The following is an 18,940-nucleotide window of genomic DNA, read 5'->3' on the forward strand; positions in this document are numbered from 1 at the left end:
TTGCCAGGGCAGGAGGAAACCTTCCTTCGTCCTGCTGGGAAGGTAACATAGTATCCATGGGCAAGGGGCGTGTCTTCCTGTTGGGTCTGCTGCGGTCAGTGAGTGGGGGGCGGCAGCGCTGCTCCTGCCGGCCTCCTGAGGCCGTTCTAAATGAGGTGTTCTTCACTAATTTTCATGGTACCATTTTCAGGTGATAGGTACTGTGCTTGCAGGTCTTTCATCTTAGGAGGTGGTGCTAAGCCTACCACGTTGATGGCTGTGATGGAGGTGTAAGTCTGCTCAGCTTGTATAAATGATTAATAGTGGGTATGAGGAAATTTACTGGTTACCCTGCTTGCATTGTTAGCCTGTAGAATGTACTTTTGCATTTGTGTGCGTGTACGTGTATATGCCGTATATATAGATTAGATATAACTATATATAGATTAGACATAACGTTGGGTTGTTTACCTTCTTTTTCAGATACTTAATTGTATTTGTTTTGTCTGAATACAGGTGCAAGGCCATCTTCGGCTAAATTAAGCAATGTGACATGCATCCCAGAGACAAATTATAAATATCCTGATTTGCCTATAAATCGATGTAAGGAAGAGGTAAAATTATTTTTGTCATAATATAATTCTGCTGTTTGAATAAATGTCTGAGGTCCAACTTTTTGGTTTATAGAGTGAAAGTGGTGAGGTGCCAGGCAAGCATAAATGGCTTGTGCCAGACACTGGGGCGGCCAGAGCAGCATGTGCCGGGGCCTCATAATAACCGTGTTGATGGTCTTCCTTTTGGCTGTACTTTCATTTGTTCAGCCTTCCCTCCTCTGAGATAGCTGTAGGGAAACACCTCTGCAGTCCCCAGGAGAGCTGCTTCTTGGAAAAAAACTCACTGCCAAGTCTTTTTGTAAAGTAATAATGTACCTTGGCCACAGTTCTCTCTTACATTCTATTGGCCTATTAATTGATTTGATCAGTCATTGATACATCATTTTATTAAACAATGCTGGGCCAGATAATTGCAGCAGGCTGATTATGCTTTTAATTAGTTACACGTTTTTAAACCAGGTCAGAAATGAGCATGTTGAAACATTTAACATACTAGTGGAAGGATCAGTTACAGATAAAACTAAACCATAAATGTTCCAAATTTAAGGTTTGTTTTAGTGAGCCATAAACTTTTGTGGAATATATATTCTTTATTAATTTTTAGAGGCTTAAACTCATAATTTGTATTCCCTGATCATAGCAATTGCCAGAGATAAGAGCTTAGATAAATTTAGGGTGGAGTCAAGGAGTGGTGGGTAGGAATTAGATTGGAGTTTTAAAAATGCTCCATACAGTCTGTAAGTGATACAGTGGAAATTAATTGAAAACGCATCTGCAGAATTTCAAACGAAATTTTAAAACCAGGGCCTGGGTGGCTCAGTCGGTTAAGTGTCTGCCTTTGACTCAGGTCCTGGGATAGAGTCCCGAATTGGGCTGCCGGCTCGGCGGGGAGTATGCTTCTGCCTCTGCCCTTCCCCTCGGCTTGTGCTCGCGCTTATGCGTGCTCGCTCTCTCTCAAAAATAAATAAAATCTTTAAAAAAAAAAAAAAAAGAAAAATTTAAACCACCTGAGGGTAATAACAGCAGTACTTTCATGTTTCTCAGAATTATATAAGATTCATTACAAAATTTTAAAATAATAGGTCTTTAGACTTTTTTAGACTATGGAAATCCTTGAGTGTTTTCATTTTTTTTAAAGATTTTATTTATTTGAGAGAGCACGAACACAAGCCAGGGGGGAGGCAGAGGGAGAAGCAGGCTCCCCACTGAGCAGGGAGCCCGACGTGGGGCTCGATCCCAGGACCCCGGGATCATGACCTGAGACGAAGGCAGCCGCTCAACCGACTGAGCCACCCAGGTGCCCCAGGTGTTCTACATTTTTGGATGGAGATGTGGAGGCCTAGAGCGCTGGGGCTGCGCTGGCTTGGCTTTCTGTGGCTGTTAGCAGTTCCTGTGCTCAGCGGTTGGATTGCTTTTCCGAGTAGCAGCCATTTGTAGCCTTCTTTCTCTCTATTGTGATATTTAGATGGTTAGGTGATAATTTAACTTTTAAAGATGAAAGGCAGATAAATCCTGAACATCCTCCTAAGATAAAGTTTTTGACTTCTAGGTAATAGTCTATGTCATCGTTAATTTTGTGGCAATTTCAAAAGAACTTTTTTTAAATTCTAGGTTATTTCTCTGATAGAAAGTAATTCTGTGGTGGTTATACATGGTGCCACGGGTAGTGGTAAAAGTACTCAGCTCCCACAGTATATCCTGGATCATTATATTCAGCGCTCTACCTACTGCAACATTGTTGTGACCCAACCTCGGAAGATAGGGGCCAGCAGTATTGCCAGATGGATCAGTAAAGAACGAGCCTGGACGTTGGGTGGGCTGGTGGGCTATCAGGTGAGATTGAGAGCAAGACGTCTCCCTCCTTGTGAATTCTTTATTCCATATAAGTTGATGATAAGATGTGGTTATTTTCTTCTGGAAATGGAAATGAAACCAGTTGCTTACAGAGCAGAACTGTGGTGTAATTAAAAAAAAAAAAATAGTGAAACTGAATTTGTTAGCCAATTTCTTTTAAAGATTTTATCTATTCATTCCAAAGAGAGCGAGGGAGCCCGTGCACGAGTAGGGGGAAGTGTAGAGGGAGAGGGACAAGCACACTCTGTGCTGAGCACGAAGCCGGATATGTGGCTTGATTTCCGGACCCTGAAGATCATGACCCAAGCCAAAATCAAGAGTTGGACTCTCAACCAACTGAGCCACCCAGGTGCCCCTGAAAATAGTGAAACTGAATTTCTTGGTAATAACTTCAGTTTCTCAGTTGAACAGGAAAGAAGTGAGAATTCTCAGACTCATGGGTTTTGTAATTTTTCTTTGTATGTAGAGGTCTTCGTACACTGTTGTCTTAACGTAAAAATGATACAGATGAGACATGACTAGATAAGCCATAGTTCCCCCCCACCGAAAAAGAGAAGAAAAAAATCAACTTGACAACAGCTTTTGTTTTTGTTTATTTTTAAGTAGGCTCCACACCCAGCGTGGAGCCCAACGTGGGGCTTGAACTCATTACCCTGAGATCAAGACCTGAGCTGGGATTAAGAGTCAGATACTCAACCAGCTGAGCCACCCAGGCACTCCAAGAACAATAGTTTTAATTTAAGTTCTGTATTTTTTATTCCCTTTCTTACTTATCTCCAATAATAAATGGACATGGCCTTTTTTGGTAGTTAAATGCAAACCATTTAAACCTGAAAGTTTTCTCCTTTCTCTTTTCCTTCCCTACTTTTAGGTAGGGTTAGAGAAAATAGCAACAGAAGACACCAAGTTAATTTATATGACAACAGGGGTCTTGCTTCAGAAAATTGTTAGTGCTAAGAGTTTGATGGAATTCACCCATGTCTTCATTGATGAAGTAAGTACTTCTTTTGCATAGGTCTGCTCTGATATTCATGTTCTTATTTTAGAAGAGAACCCTGCAAATTACTGTAAATGTTCTCTCCTTGTAAAGTGTCAAAAAGTACTGTGGGTCTATATCTGCCTTATTCTGTTCATGAATGTTGATTCTCTGTTTTGCTCTTAGTTCTAAAACGCAGGCTTGGAGGTTGGGGACTATGACCACATTCCTTGTTTAGGGTAGGGTTGACAGACTACATACAGCTCTCAGGCCAAATTTGGCACCTGTCTCTGTAAATAAAGTTTTATTTGAACACGGATCTGCTTGCTTGTTTATGGGTGTGGCTGCATTGCTGCGGAAGAGAATCGTGGCTGCATCAGCCGCCGTGTTCTGCAAAGCTGGACATTCTCACTGTCTGCCTTTTGCAGGGATAGTCTGCCGACCTCTGGTTTAGAGTGTTAGCCCCATCAGATACTGGTATGTAGGTATTTTGTGTGCATCGCAGATACTTTCTGTCTACTGTAACAAGAATAATTAGTGTCTTTTTTTTTTTTTAAAGATTTTATTTATTTATTTGAGAGAGAGAGTGAGAGAGAGAAAGAGCACAAGAGGGGGGAGCGGGAGAGGGAGAAGCAGACTAGACTCCCCGCTGAGCAGGGAGCCCGACGCGGGGCTTGATCCCGGGACTGCAGGATCATGACCTGAGCCGAAGGCAGTCGCTTAACCAACTGAGCCACCCAGGCGCCCCACATTCTTGAGTTTTAAACCCCAGTATTTATGCCTTAAGAAGCTTCAGCAAAGAGAGAGATTTGTGGAAGGTTGGAGATGGAGCTGAAGACAGAGGCTGAAATGAAGCCATCTGGGTGGCTGTGGAGGGTCAGGTCTCTCTACTCTCTTGAAGTATGTGTGATCATTAATAACACACATACTTCAGGTAGAGCTGAGTGAGTGCATTTGCTAGCTTGTGTACAGTTAAATGTGGTTTTATAATTTTTATTTTTATTAAAGATTTTATTTATTTGAGAGGAGGTAGAGAGCATGTGCATGCACGAGTGTGGGGAAGGGGCAGAGGGAGAGGGAGAAGCAGACTCCCCGCTGAGCAGGGAGGTGGTAGTGCGCGGCTGGATCCCAGGACCTCAGGATTGTGACCTGAACCGAAGGCAGGTGCTTAACTGACTGAGCCACCCAGGTGCCCCTAAACATGGTTTTAAATTACTAGGGGGTGTTTGGGAGAGTAGAAAGTAGGAAAATGATCTCTTGTTCTTTGCAAAATAGTGTAACGTGCAGTATGGTTCAGGATTTTTCTTTTTTTTTTTTAAACTTATGCTAATTTAACTTTATTAGTGATGCCAAAACCCTCATTTACATTTTTCTTAAAATTATGCAGCAGTTCTCTCCGCTTTACGGATAAAGCTAATAAATACATAAATTAGTATATTTTAATTAAACATTATCCCATGAAGTAATATTGTACACCACTGTCTAATACAAGAACAACTTTCTTACTTAAAATCAGTACGATATTAAAATATTAAAAATCATTAAAAATTAATTAAAAATATTTTACAAATGTTCAAGTACTCTGAGTTCTGTATTTTTAAAGGTTTTATGTTGTTGTTGTACATATGATATAATTCCTAAGCTCCTAGGAAAATGGTGCAAGAAACTAAGGTTACTTTGCAGAAATGCCCTGATAAATGTTTGTTTTATTATGTTAATCACCATGGTTCAGGATTTTTCTTTATGATTTTTGGCATTTTTGAGTGTCTTTGGATTAGATAGGAGGAAATGCAGGTTTCATGGGCAGTGTACTCAAAGGTGGCATTGCCAAGTTCACAGTAGTTATCGCTTATTGAGCCTTAAGTGGAGGGCTCCACACAGCAAATGGTGTTGCGGGGTGCGCCCTGGGCAGTTTACTCTGGAGCTCTGCCGCTGGCATCCCTGTGTATTTTCTGTGTATCCACTGCCTTTCTGTCTAAGTGGGCTTCTTGCGCACACATCCCTGAGTGACGAGGACACCCCATCCACCTGTGTTACTGACTTCAGTCCTTCCTGAAGCTGTGCCGTCATAGCTCCTGTTGGCTGCTCTCAGCAAGAGCTTGCTCTGCAGGGCACCGGTCGCTAGCAGAGACCTGTCTTGTCACTCTGTTAACAACAGCTTCTGGCTCTACTGTATCCCTAGCTCCTAGTAGGCATGCCGATAAGTATTTGCTTCAGCAGAGGTTGGATTGGATTATACTTGAAATTGTAGGTTTATAAACTATTGTTCCAATTGTGTGGGATGATTGAATTTCAAAGCAAATCTAAGAGCAAAGATTGAAGATGACCACGCAGTTGAAAATGGGATGCTAATGTTTTTAACTTCTCAGCTCTTGAAAAATAATAAAGTAGTTTCAGGTAAGCCGTTCATTCAAGAAGCTTTTTTCCGGTACCTGCCTCATCAGGTGCCGAGGTTATAAAGACAGGTAAATCGTGGTTTCTCCTTTCAGCCAGTCTCCTGGGGAGACAGATACCTGCTGAGGTATGTGTGTTTATGTGCTATGGAGAAGGCCAGTGGCAGGGAGAGGGCTGTGGGCATCCTGAGGAGAGTGGGGTCCTCAGAGCGGGAGAGGAGGCAGGGTGGCTTCGAGAGCCCAGGGAGAAGCCGGGTCGTTAGCGTCAGAGTGTGGAGGTCGAGCTAGAAGCTGAGGAGATGTCACTTTGGGGCTCTTCACTGATGAGAGTATTTTTCCTTCTCAAGGAAGAGACAGAATGTTTATGTTGAGGAGGGGTTCTGGAGTCCGATGATAGAATGACATAAGAATTCGATTTATAATGGTGTTTCTAGGATTTCCTCCAGCCATGGACATGAACATTAAATACTTTCCAGCTGCTGCTTTTTTGTTTTTGTTTTTGTTTTCTTTTCTCTGTCCTCCCTTCCCCGTCTCCCCTTTGGTGGGGAGTGAGGAAGGGGTAGGACCTGGAACAGACATGGCTGTGGAATAAATCATTGGGCTTTTTACTACGAGAAGAAGAGAGCTCCCTCTTTCAGACTCCGTAGCTAATCTCTCCACTTTGGCAGCAAAATGTCCCAGAATAGAATCTTCCTGTGCCCTTATGCAATGAGGTATCCTGGCTACGTGACCAAATAGAGGGTTCTTGTGAAAAAACAGCCCCACATGACCCAACCCTTTGCTGTTGGCTGGTTCTGGGGCCGGCAGAGTAGGGGGAGGCTGAGGGAGCTGTGGGACCTTGGTTGGGCTCTGCTTGAAGGGCTCCCACCTGAGGAGGGGGGAAGTAGCTGCTCTCCCTGAGTGGTAGAACTTGGAGTGAACCATCCAGGGGTGACCCCCTTGACACCATTTCCCCAGTGCTCCTGCAGCTCGCGCTGGTGTCCTCAGCTCCTGACCTGGGTCTGCTTTCCCTGTTTTTGACTGATCTAACTGTTCAGAGACCACCTTAGCCCGCCCTTGGGAACACAGCTCTGCACATCATGGATGGGGTACGCTGCTGTCCAGCCACAGCTTTCACCCTGTACTTACTTGCTAAAATAAGTGTAACATGAGACTGAGGCAGAAGTGTGTGGCTGGCCAGGGATAGCATGGGGAGGCTGGTCCAGTTGTTCTCTGTGCTGAGGATGTCTGGGGGTGATTTTGGTTGTTATAGTGATCCGGGGACATGATTGGCATTGAAGGGGCAGGCCCAAGGATGCTAAACGTTACTCTGCCCAAATGCCAGTAGGGCCCCAAAGAGAAGCACAGGGGTGGGGGGTGCGGACAGTGACACGCCTCTTTTGTGCCCTCTCGTTTGCGGGCCAGTGTTCCTGGCTTTCTCTTACCTGGGAGTGATATCAGTCCCAAGGAAGTACCTTTAGCAGAGAGAGAGAGCAGATTTGTCCCCAGTCTCCTGGGTGCACCATTAAAACCACTTCCCTCTGTTCATTGGGCAGTCATGTGTTGCTTGATATGTGGGGTGTCCTGCTTTTTTATTTTGTAGGTACATGAGCGAACTGAAGAAATGGATTTCCTGCTGTTGGTGGTCCGTAAACTTTTAAGAACAAATTCACGTTTTGTGAAGGTAAATTTGATTTCACGAGTAACAAATATTTAGGGGTTAAGGCTTATTATTTAGTTTTATTTCTCTTTATTTTTACAGAAACAATTGAAAGCAGTGACTCTTAAAAAATTTGTTGTCACACGTACTTCTCCACATTTTGCTAGAAAGCTAGCTCAGGGGCATTTTCTTAGGATCAGAGTATGGAATACTTCTTGGTTATTATGTTGCATTAAATTCTGAAATTTTCTCCAGGCAGAAAATGATGTAATAATAGTTGACTCTAATGAAATGCTGGGTGTTGGTTGAATGCACTGCTTTTGGTTGAAAAATTACCACAATTTGAAGGTACGTGAATATATCTGTAATCTGTTTTAAAAACAGCACCGGAGCACGTGGAAGCTTGAGAGCGGTTATGTGGGCAGCTGTTGTAGAGACTTCTGTTTGGGTTAACTGAAAGTCGGTGGGGATGTGAGCATTGTTTGCATCTTATGTGAACTAAAAGGAGCAAGGTGTGAACCAGACCAAAATAACGAGGGGTTATAATAATTATGCATTCTGGACATAGGCCATCCCTGTGTGTGGGGACAGCTTTCTGAAGGGCAGCCATGGTTGTCGTGAAGTGTCACCGTGTAAAGGGCTGTGACAGGGTTTATTGCTGTTGGAAAGCAAGTTGCTTTCTAAACATAAAGTGTCTTGTCTTCCAGTGTGTCGTCTATTTATTTGCTTATGGAAGCATTTCTTCTCCTTGCCCCGCCCCCAAGATGGGGCTGTCAGCCTCTCACCTGGTGGGCGCTAAATGACTGGAACCTGACATTGCACATGGTTGTCTTATTGCTTGAGGTGATTGTAAAAAGAATGCAGGAATTTGGCTGTTTTATTCCTTTTTTGGACTCTTAAAAGATGACATTAAAGATTGTTCAACAAATTGGGGCCTTTCTCAGTTGTCATGTTATGACTTTTCTACTTTTAGTTAGATATTGACTTAATTACGTTTTTTTAGTTTTCGGTAGGAAAGAGAACTAAGAGTACTAGTGGATTTTAAAAAGTCTACCACACTGCTGAAAATGGTGGCCAGGAATTTGGTACCTATCATATAAATCGGAGGAAACCATTAGTTAGTTTCAGTATTTTCTTAATTTATTAAGAAACTTATGAAGCAGAATATTTTCTGGGCCAAGAAATTAGAAGTCAGGTTCTAGATGGCATTGTACAGAGTTTTTTGAAATGCTCAAAAATTCTTTTTTTATTACTTTTTAAAAAGAGAGCTGCTGCCGGAGACTTCGATTCAGGAGTGTGGGCAGGTGGGCCTGAAGGTCTTCCTTTCTGCCACACAGACCCGTAGAAGTTCCTGGCTCTGTGCCGTCCCTGCAGGTGCTGACCCTGCTTCCCCTGCTGGCTGACCACGCTCAGCCCAGTCTCACCCTGGACAAGCAGGTGTCTCGGGCTGCCACGTTGTCTCTTTGGAGGCGAAGCTGGTGGCAGTGTGGAATCTTGGTTGCCCTGAGCAGTCTGACTGATGACCGCATGCTGCCTCAACAGAACAAAGGCCCTGCGTGTCGTTAGCCTCACTATCCTTTGGAAGATTGTGTAGAGATCATCTACTGTGACTGGGTCTGCCCCTTGGGGGCCGTTCTTACATCCAAGTGGCTTCTCCGAGCCTTCCTTCCAACATCAGGCATTTCATCTTAAAGTGAATTCTGGTTAATATGCTTTTAAAATACTCTTTGGATCTAATGTCGAAGGAGAAAATTGGTATATTTTGTATGCCCACTAACTGCAGATAATGCCTGTATAAAGTTACTTTTCTGCTATGATGCACACACCGTAGAGATCCTACTCGCCAGGATGCAGTGGGTAGTCAGCCCCCAGCAGAGAGTTGTGTTTACCCCTGGTGAGCATTTCTGAGGCTGGTGGGTGGTGGGCATTCTTCGTTGAGCTGCTGCCTTATTTAGGGCACATCTGGTGTGCTGTGAGTGCTGCCCCTGTTTTCACGGCCGAGTCTCTTAAAGGTGTCCTCTCATACTGCATTTCTGGCAAAACTAACACCTGAGGTGGGTCACCAATCCTCTTGTGTCTTGCTCAGATCTGAACTGGTTCCTCTTGGTTTAGAACCAAGGTTTTCCGACTCCATGTCTACCAGGGCTGCTCTACTCCCTCACTTTCTGTAACACCTCATCTAGTAACTTACTCTGTTTTGTTTTCTTTTACAAAGTTTCATTTTAGATAAATGGTTATAATTCAGCTTTATTGGACATGTAGTTTCTCACTTGATAAAATTATTTAAGATAATAAATAATTTAAATAATAAAAGGTGGTATCTCCGAGCATTCTTCAAACTGCAACGATTAGTATTACACTAGTGATTAAATCAATGTATTCTACTAAAATTTTGAAAATTATTAAAGCAGAAGACAAGCTTGGCATTTTAACAGTATTTCATTTCAGTTATTATTATGACTATTTTATTTGTTTTAACGGTTTCTCTTATTCTGTAGGTAATCCTCATGTCGGCCACCATCAATTGTAAAGAGTTTGCAGATTACTTTGCTGTTCCTGTTCAAAACAAGATGAACCCTGCTTATGTTTTTGAAGTGGAAGGAAAGCCCCATTCAATTGAAGAGTATTATCTTGATGATTTGGGGCACATTCATCATGGCAGGGTATGTTGGAATGCATTCTTTTATAGTGAATGTACTTTTGTGTTTGATTAAGCCTGCTTTCATCAGCTGCAGTTGTTAATACTGTAGCAGAGCTTGAAGTCCCAAGCTGGGAGATGGTGGGGGGTGGGGACTGGAGAAGAATAAGTGGAAGGAACCTCCCGTGTTTATTGTAAACCATGAGTGTATAAACACTCACATTGTATATTCCGGTGAAAATTATTGACTGGCTTTATACTTTGTTGATGAAAAATGTCAGATTCTGGTCATCTACAGAATTGTGGATTCATTTGGGGGTGGGAGGTAATCTTATTTCAAATTTTATTTTGATTAAACTGCTTCTTTTATTTTTTTTTTTAAAGATTATTTATTTGAGAGAGACATCAGAGTGAACAAGAGAGACAACACAAGTGGAGGGGGGAGCTGCAGAGGGAGAGGGAGAGGCAGGCTGCCCGCTGAGCAGGGAGCCTGATGATGCGAGGCTTGATCCCAGGACCCTGAGCCAAAGGCAGATGCTTAACTGACTAAGCCACCCAGGCGCCCCCGAACTGCTGCTTTTAAGACAAACTTTACTGCTCTAGACTGAAGGAGGGACGTATTGTTGTGGTGCAGAACTGTGATAATGTATTCTTATGAACAGCTGCAGTTGAATCCAAATTATTTTCTAAATCTTTTTTTTTTTTTTAAAGATTTTATTTATTTATTTTAGAGAGAGAGAATGAGAGAGCACATGAGAGGGGGGAGGGTCGGAGGGAGAAGCAGACTCCCCGCAGAGCAGGGAGCCCGATGCGGGACTCGATCCAGGGACTCCAGGATCATGACCTGAGCCGAAGGCAGTCGCTTAACCAACTGAGCCACCCAGGAGCCCTCCAAATTATTTTCACATGGGTAATACATTCATAGGATTTGAACATCAAGAAGTATGAGCAGGTGTAAACTATGTCCTTCCTACTCCTGCCCTCTGCCCAGCTTCCCTGCCAACGAGAGGAAACCACTGTTAAGGAGTTCTTAGGAAGCATTGCATAAATTGGTATGTGTGCGGGAGCAAATGGAAACCTACTGTCTCCCCTTTACAGAAAGGGCAGTGCTCCTTCTGCGTGCACCTTGCGTTCTCATTCACCCTTTCATGTCTTTTCTCGTCAGTACATGGTTTTTTCATTCTCTTTTTTAGAGCTATATTCTGTTCTTTCAAGTGCATATGTCATTCTGTATCTCACTAATCTCCAGTGTTTCTGGGCCTTTTTTTTTCCCCCCCAAGATTTATTGATTGATTTATTTAGAGGAGAGGGGGCAGAGGGAAAGGGAGCAGACTCCTCTCTGAGGGCTGAGCTGGATGCGGGGCTCCATCCCAGGATCCTGAGATCATGCACGACCTGAGCTGAAACCAAGAGTCCGCCCCTCAACCAACTGAGCCACCCAGGCCACCCCTCTGGGCTTCTCTTATAAAAACAGTGTTGCAGGAGAACAGCTCTGCACGTGTGACAGTGTGTCTTAGAGGCCAGGCTCTCCCAGTCTTAGTAGCACTGTTGACATTTTGGGCCAGTTCTGTGTGGTGGGGGCTGCCCTGTGCATTCACCTTAGGATATTGAATAGCATTTCTGGCTTTGACCCACTGGATGCAAGTAGGGTCTCCCATTGTGACAACCAAAAATGTTTGCAGGCAATCTCTGGGGAGTAAGCTGCCTCTGTTGAAGACCCTGGTGTAGGTGAGGCCTTCCTAGAAAATAAGTTCCTGGAAGTGGAATTGCTGGTCAGATGGTTTATGCATTTGTAATTTTGATGGATGGGGCCAAAGTGCTCTGTCTGGCAGTTTGACTTTTATTACAAACATTTGTGATGTGAACGTAAACAATAGTCGTGACGATAGTGAGTTGACTGACTAGGTTCCACCTAATGTGAGAAGACACATTTTGTCAAATCTAATTGTGTCAGAGGGAGGCCAGTGATGGCCATTAAAATGTAGCATGTCTTGTTTTTCCAACTTTTTAAATGACGTGTTTAAAAAAACCAAGAGAGTTAAAAGAATTTTATAATGAACACCTCCATATCTATCACCTAGATTCTGTAGTTCACGTTTAGTTTGTAGCATTTAAAAATGTCAGAACTAAGAAACTGTTATATTACTATAACTAAACTTGTATTTATTTAGATTTTATTGGTTTTTCCCTAATTTCCTTTTTCTGTCCTAGGATCCCACATTGCTTTGAGTTGTCATGTCTCCTTAGGCTTCTCTGGGCTGACAGTTTCTCAGATGTTTCTTATTTTTGAGGACCTTGCAGTTTTTAGGAGTACTGGTCAGGTATTTGTAGGATGCCCCACTATTAGAATTTTTCTGATGTTTTTCTCAAGAGTATACTTGGGGCTATGTGTTCGTGGAGGAAGACCACAGGGGTGAAGTCCTATATTGTGTTGTGACCACCAGCATAGCTCATCCCTGGTGATGCTGGCCTTGATCTCCTGGCCAACGAAGTGTTTGCCAGGCTTCTCCCTTGTAACGTTACCCCTTTCTTTTTCTTGCGTGCGTGCGTGTGTGTGTGTGTGTTTGCCTGCACATTGTATGCATGTTTGGTTTGTTCCTTTGCTCATTGCCTGTCACCCCTAGTGAGATGTAAACAGGGTAAGGAGGGACATGTCTTCTTCTTTGCTCTTTGGAGACAAGTCACTAAATGCAGCCCATATTCAAGGTACAGGGGAGAGGACGCTTATTATCATATTTTAAAATTCTGCATTTTCTTAAAAAAAATTTTTTTTTAAAGAGTATTTTTTTTAAAAGATTTTTTATTTATTTGACAGACAGTGAGAGAGGGAACACAAGCAGGGGGAGTGGGAGAGGGAGAAGCAGGCTTCCCGCAGAACAGGGAGCCCAATGTAGGGCTCGATCCCAGGACCCTGGGATCATGACCTGAGCCGAAGGCAGACGCTTAATGACTGAGCCACCTAGGCGCCCCCCCAATTTTTTTTTTTTTTTTTTGCACTTTTTGACCCATTTTGGAATGTGAGAGTAGCAGTGGCTTACAAGTCTCTCTTCAACTGGCCATTAAGTGTTGGAATCATTTAGAAGATTACTTAAGGATATGCTGAGGAGTTGGGTCAGGACTGAGCATTTGCCCTCTGAGCCTGCATGATCTGGGCAGCCAGGGCCGTTCACCAGCCAATGGCTTATGTTCCACAGGTTGGAGAATACCTGGTTTTAGCGTTCTATACCAAATACTGTGGTACTTAATAGGTGCTTGGTAAATATTTCAAAGAATGAATAATTAAGACCTAACTAGATACTAACTTTAAGCCTTACTAAATTTGTGTTTTGTATAGATTCTGCTGAATGGTTTTTGGAGTCAGGGGACTTTGGTTAAAATTCTCATTTTATTATTGTTACTACTGCCATCATATTACCTGGGTGTACTACCTAATGTCAGTAGGAGAAGCACCCTTCCTTCTGTGGAACACCAGCCTTTCTCCCTTCCCACCTTCTTAAGGACCTTTTCTGATTCACTGTTTACCCCTCCTCGCTTTACCTTAACTAGCTCCTTCTCTCCTGTCCCTTTCTTGTCCCCATTTATTTTTTTCTTTTTAAAAACATTTTTAAAATTCAGTTCATTAATATATACTGTATTATTAGTTTCAGAGGTAGAGGTCAGCGATTCATCAGTCTTGTATAATATCCAGTACTCATTATATCATGTGCCCTCCTTAATGTCCATCACCCAGTTACCCCATCCCCTCACCCCCCTCCCCTCCAGCAACCCTCAGTTTGTTTCCTGTGGTTAAGAGTCTCTTCTGGTTTGCCTTCCTCTCTGATTTCATCTTGGTTTTTTTCCCTCTCGTCTTCTATGCTCCTCTGTTTTGTTTCTTAAATTCCACATATGAGTGAAATCATATGATGATTGTCTTTCTCTGATTGACTTATTTCTTATTTTTTTTTTTTTAAAGATTTTATTGACAGAGAGAGAGACCGCGAGAGTAGGAACGCAAGCAGGGAGAATGGTAGAAGGAGAAGCAGGCTTCCTGCTGAGCAGGGAGCCCAGTGTGGGGCTCGATCCCAGGACCCTGGGATCATGACCTGAGCTGAAGGTAGATGCTTAACGACTGAGCCACCCAGGTGCCCCTCTGATTGACTTATTTCACTTAGCTTAATACCCACTAGTTTCATCCATGTTATTGCGCTTGGCAAGATTTCATTTTTTGATGGCTGAGTAGTATTCCATTGTGTATATATATACCACATCTTCCTTACCCATTTGTCTGTTGATAGACATCTGGGCTCTTTCCATAGTTTATCTATTGTGGACATTGCTGCTATAAACATTAGGGTGCATGTGCCTCTTTGGATCACTACATTTGTATCTCTGGGGTAAATACCCAGTAGTGCAGTTGCTGGGTTGTAGGGTAGCTCTATTTTCAGCTTTTTTGAGGAACCTCCATACTGTTTTCCAGAGTGGTTGCACCAGCTTGCATTCCCACCAACAGTGTAGGAGGGTTCCCCTTTCTCCGCATCCCCGGCAACATCTTTTGTTTCCTGACTTGTTAATTTTAGCTATTCTGACTGGTGTGAGGTGGTGTTTCATTGTGGTTTTGATTTGTATTTCCCTGATGGCAAGTGATGTGGAGCATTTTTTCCATGTGTCTATTGGCCATTTATATGTCTTCTTTGGAGAGATTCTGTTTGTGTCTTCTGACCATTTCTTGATTGGATCATTTGTTCTTTAGATATTGAGTTTGGTAAGTTCTTTATAGTTTTTGGATCCTAGCCCTTTATCTGATAAGACATTTGCAAATATCTTCTCCCATTCTGTCGGTTGTCTTTTGGTTTTGTCAACTGTTTCCTTTGCTATGCAAAACCTTTTCATCTTGATGAAGTCCCAATAGTTCATTTTTGCCTTTGTTTCCTTGCTTTTAAAGACATGTCTAGCAAGAAGTTGCTGCAGCCAAGGTCAGAGTGGTTGCTGCCTGTGTTCTCCTTTAGGATTTTGATGGACTCCTGTCTCACATTGAGGTCTTTCAACCATTTTGAGTCTGTTTTTGTGTGTGGTATAAGGAAATGGTCCAGTTTCATTCTTCTGCATGTGGCTGTCCAATTTTCCCAACACCATTTGTTGAAGAGACTGTCTTTTTTCCATTGGGTATTCATTCTTTCCTGCTTTGTCGAAGATTAGTTGTCCATAGAGTTGAGGGGTCCATTTCTGGGCTTTCTATTCTGTTCCATTGATCTGTGTGTCTGTTTTTGTGCCAGTACCATACTGTCTTGATGATTACTGCTAGAAAAGCTTCCACTTTCTGCATGAATGACAAGATGGAAAAACTCACCCCAAAAAAGAGAACAAGAGGCAGTACTGACTGCCAGGAACCTAATCAGTATGGATATAAGTAAGATTTCAGAATAACGATTATAAAGATACTAGCTGGGCTTGAAAACATAGAGGACACTAGAGAATCCCTTTCTGGAGAAATAAAAGAACTAAAATCTAATCAAGTCGAAATCAGAAAGTCTATTAATGAGAGGCAATAAAAAATGGAGGCTCTAACTGCTAGGATAAATGAGGCAGAAGTGAGAATTAGTGAGATAGAAGACAAAATGATAGAGAATAAAGAAGCTGAGAAAAAGAGAAACAACTACTGGATCACAAGGGGAGAATTCGAGAGATAAGTGATACCATAAAGCAAAACAATATTAGAATAATTGGGATCCCAGAAGAGGAGGAAAGAGAGAAAGAGGGGCAGAAGGCACATTGAAGCAAATTATAGCAGAGAACTTCCCTAATCTGGGGAACGAGACAGGCATTCAAGTCCAGGAGGCAGAGAGAACCCCTCAAAATCAATTAAAAAAGGTCGACATCCTGACATATAATAATGAAACTTGTAAATCTCAGAGACAAAGAGAAAACCCTGAAAGCAGCTTGGGATAAGAGGCCCATAACCTACAAGGGTAGAAACATTAGACTAGCAGGAGACCTATCCACAGAGACCTGGCAGGCCAGAAAGGACTGGCATGATATATTCAGAGCACTAAATGAGAAAAACATGCAGCCAAGAATACTTGACCAGCTAGGATATCATTCAAAACAGAGATAAAAAGCTTCCAGGACAAACGGAAACTAAAAGAATTTGCACTAAACCAGCCCTACAGGAAATTTTAAAGGGGATCCTTTAAGCAAAGAGAGAGCCCAAAAGTAACAGACCAGGAAGGAGCAGAGACAAAGTACGGAAACAGTGACTGTACAGGTAAAATACAATGGCACTAAATTCACATCTTTCAGTAGTTACCCTGAATGTAAATGGGCTAAATGCCCCAATCAAAGGACACAGGCTATCAGATTGGATAAAAAAACAAGACCCATCCATATGCTGTCTGCAAGAGACTCATTTTAGACCCAAAGACACCCCCAGATTTAAAGTGAGGTGGAAAACCACTTATTATGCAAATGGACATCAGAAGGAATCTGGGGTGGCAATTCTCATATCAGACAAATTAGATTTTAAACCAAAGACTATAATAAGAGATGAGGAAGGAAGGACACTGTATCCTACTTAAAGGGTCTATCCAGCAAGAAGATCTACAACTGTAAATATCTATGCCCCTAACATGGGAGCAGCCAATTATATAAGCCAATTAATAACAAAATTAAACACATTGATAATAATACAATAGTAGGGGACTTCAACACCCCACTCACTGCAATGGACAGATTATCTAAGCAGAAGATCAACAAGGAAACGAGGGCTTTGAATGACACACTGGACCAGATGGACTTCACAGATATATTCAGAGCATTTCATTTTAAAGCAACATAATACACATTCTTCTCGATTGCACATGGAACATTCTCCAGAATAGATCGCATACTAGGTCAGAAATCAGGTCTCAACTGGTACCAAATGATTGGGATTATTCCCTGCATGTTTTCACACCACAATGCTTTGAAACGAACTCAATCACAAGAGGAAATTTGGAAAGAACTCATACATGGAGGCTAAAGAGTGTCCTACTAAAGAATGAATGGATCAACCAGGAAATTAAAGAAGGATTAAAAAAAACTCATGGAAACAAATGAAAATGAAAACACAGTGGTTCCAAACCTTTGGGATGCAGCAAAGGCAGTCCTAAGAGGGAAGTATACAGCAATACAAGCCTTTCTCAAAAAACAAGAAAAGTCTCAAATACACACCCTAACTTTATACGTAAAGGAGCTAGAGAAACAACAGCAAATAAAGCCTAAACACAGCAGGAGAAGAGAATTAATAATGATTAAATCAATGAAATAGAAACCAGTAGAACAGATCAACGAAACTAGGAGCTCGTTCTTTGAAAGAATTAGTAAGATTGATAAACTCCTGGCCAGGCTTATCAAAAAGAAAAGAGAAAGGACCCAAATTAATAAAATGAATGAAAGAGGAGCAATCACAACCAACACCAAAGAAATAAAATTATAAGAACATATTATGAGCAACTATATCCCAACAAATTAGGCAATCTGGAAGAAATGGATGCATTCCTAGAGATGTATAAACTATCAAAACTGAATCAGGAAGAAATAGAAAATTTGAACAGACCCATAACCAGCAAGGAAATTGAAGTAGTAATAAAAATCTCCCAACAAACAAGAGCCCAGGACCAGATGGCTTCCCAGGGGAATTCTACCAAACAGTCATTCATTCATTTATTCATTCATTTATTATGTTAGTCACCATACAGTAGTACATCATTTGTTTTTGATGTAGTGTTCCACGATTCATTGTTTTCCTATAACACCCAGTGCTCCATGCAGTACATGCCCTCCTTAATACCCATCACCGGGCTAACCAATCCCCCCACCCCTCTCCCCTCTAAAACCCTCAGTTTGTTTCTCAGAGTCCATAGTCTCTCCTGGTTTGTCTCCCCCTCCGATTCCCCCCCCTTCATTTTTCCCTTCCTTCTCCTAATGTCCTCCATGCTATTCTTTCTGTTCCACAAATAAGTGAAACCATATGATAATTGACTTTCTCTGCTTGACTTGTTTCACTTAGCATGATCTCCTCCAGTCCCATCCATGTTGATGTAAAAGTTGGGTATTCATCTTTTCTGATGGCTGAGTAATATTCCATTGTATATATGGACCCCATCTTCTTTATCCATTCATCAGTTGAAGGGCATCTCGGCTCTTTCCAAAGTTTGGCTATTGTGGACATTGCTGCCATGAACATTGAGGTGCATATGGCCCTTCTTTTCACTACAACTGTGTCTTTGGGGTAAATACCCAGTAGTGCAATTGCTGGGTCATAGGGTAGCTCTATTTTTAATTTTTGAGGAACTGCCACACTTGTTTTCCAATGTGGCTGTATCGACTTGTATTCCCACCAACAGTGTAAGAGGGTTCCCCTTTCTCCACAACCTCTCCAACATTTGTTATTTTCTTGCCTTGTCAATTTTTGTCATTCTAACTGGTGTAAGGTGGTATCTCAGAGTGGTTTTGGCACAAGAACAGACACATAGACCAGTGGAAGAGAATAGAGATCCCAGATATGGACCCTCATCTCTAGATGAGAATCTTCGACAAAGCAGGAAAAAATATGCAGTGGAAAAAAGTTTCTTCAATAAATGGTGCTGGGCAAATTGGACAGCTGTATACAGAAGAATGAAACTCAACCATTCTCTTACTCCATGCACAAAGATAAACTCAAAATGACTGAAAGACAGGAATTCATCAAAATCCTAGAGGAGAACATAGGCAGTAACCTCTTTGACATTGGCCACAGCAGCTTCTTTCAAGACACGTCTCCAAAGGCAAGAGAAAAAAAGAGAAAACGGAACTTTTGGGACTTCATCAAGATAAAAAGCTTCTGCACAGCAA

At 42.1% G+C, this 18,940-nt stretch overlaps 1 protein-coding gene across 1 annotated transcript in view; it reads left to right on the forward strand.

Annotated features, from left to right (window-relative positions):
• Positions 1–2,294: 2,294 nt before the first annotated feature.
• TDRD9 (tudor domain containing 9) overlaps positions 2,295–18,940 on the forward strand; it is an 88,240-nt gene continuing 71,594 nt past the window's right edge. Inside the window, exons 1-4 of the mRNA XM_064571676.1 lie at positions 2,295–2,426; positions 3,319–3,441; positions 7,399–7,479; positions 9,954–10,118. Of these exons, the coding sequence (XP_064427746.1) occupies positions 3,364–3,441; positions 7,399–7,479; positions 9,954–10,118 (324 nt within the window). The 5' untranslated portion in view covers positions 2,295–2,426; positions 3,319–3,363. The remainder of the gene's footprint in view (positions 2,427–3,318; positions 3,442–7,398; positions 7,480–9,953; positions 10,119–18,940) is intronic.

The sequence above is a fragment of the Mirounga angustirostris genome, unplaced genomic scaffold (assembly GCF_029215605.1).
Source record: "Mirounga angustirostris isolate CCGP_5_RB_7025 unplaced genomic scaffold, mMirAng1.0.hap1 SCAF_9, whole genome shotgun sequence".
In the NCBI taxonomy this organism is placed as follows: domain Eukaryota; kingdom Metazoa; phylum Chordata; class Mammalia; order Carnivora; family Phocidae; genus Mirounga; species Mirounga angustirostris.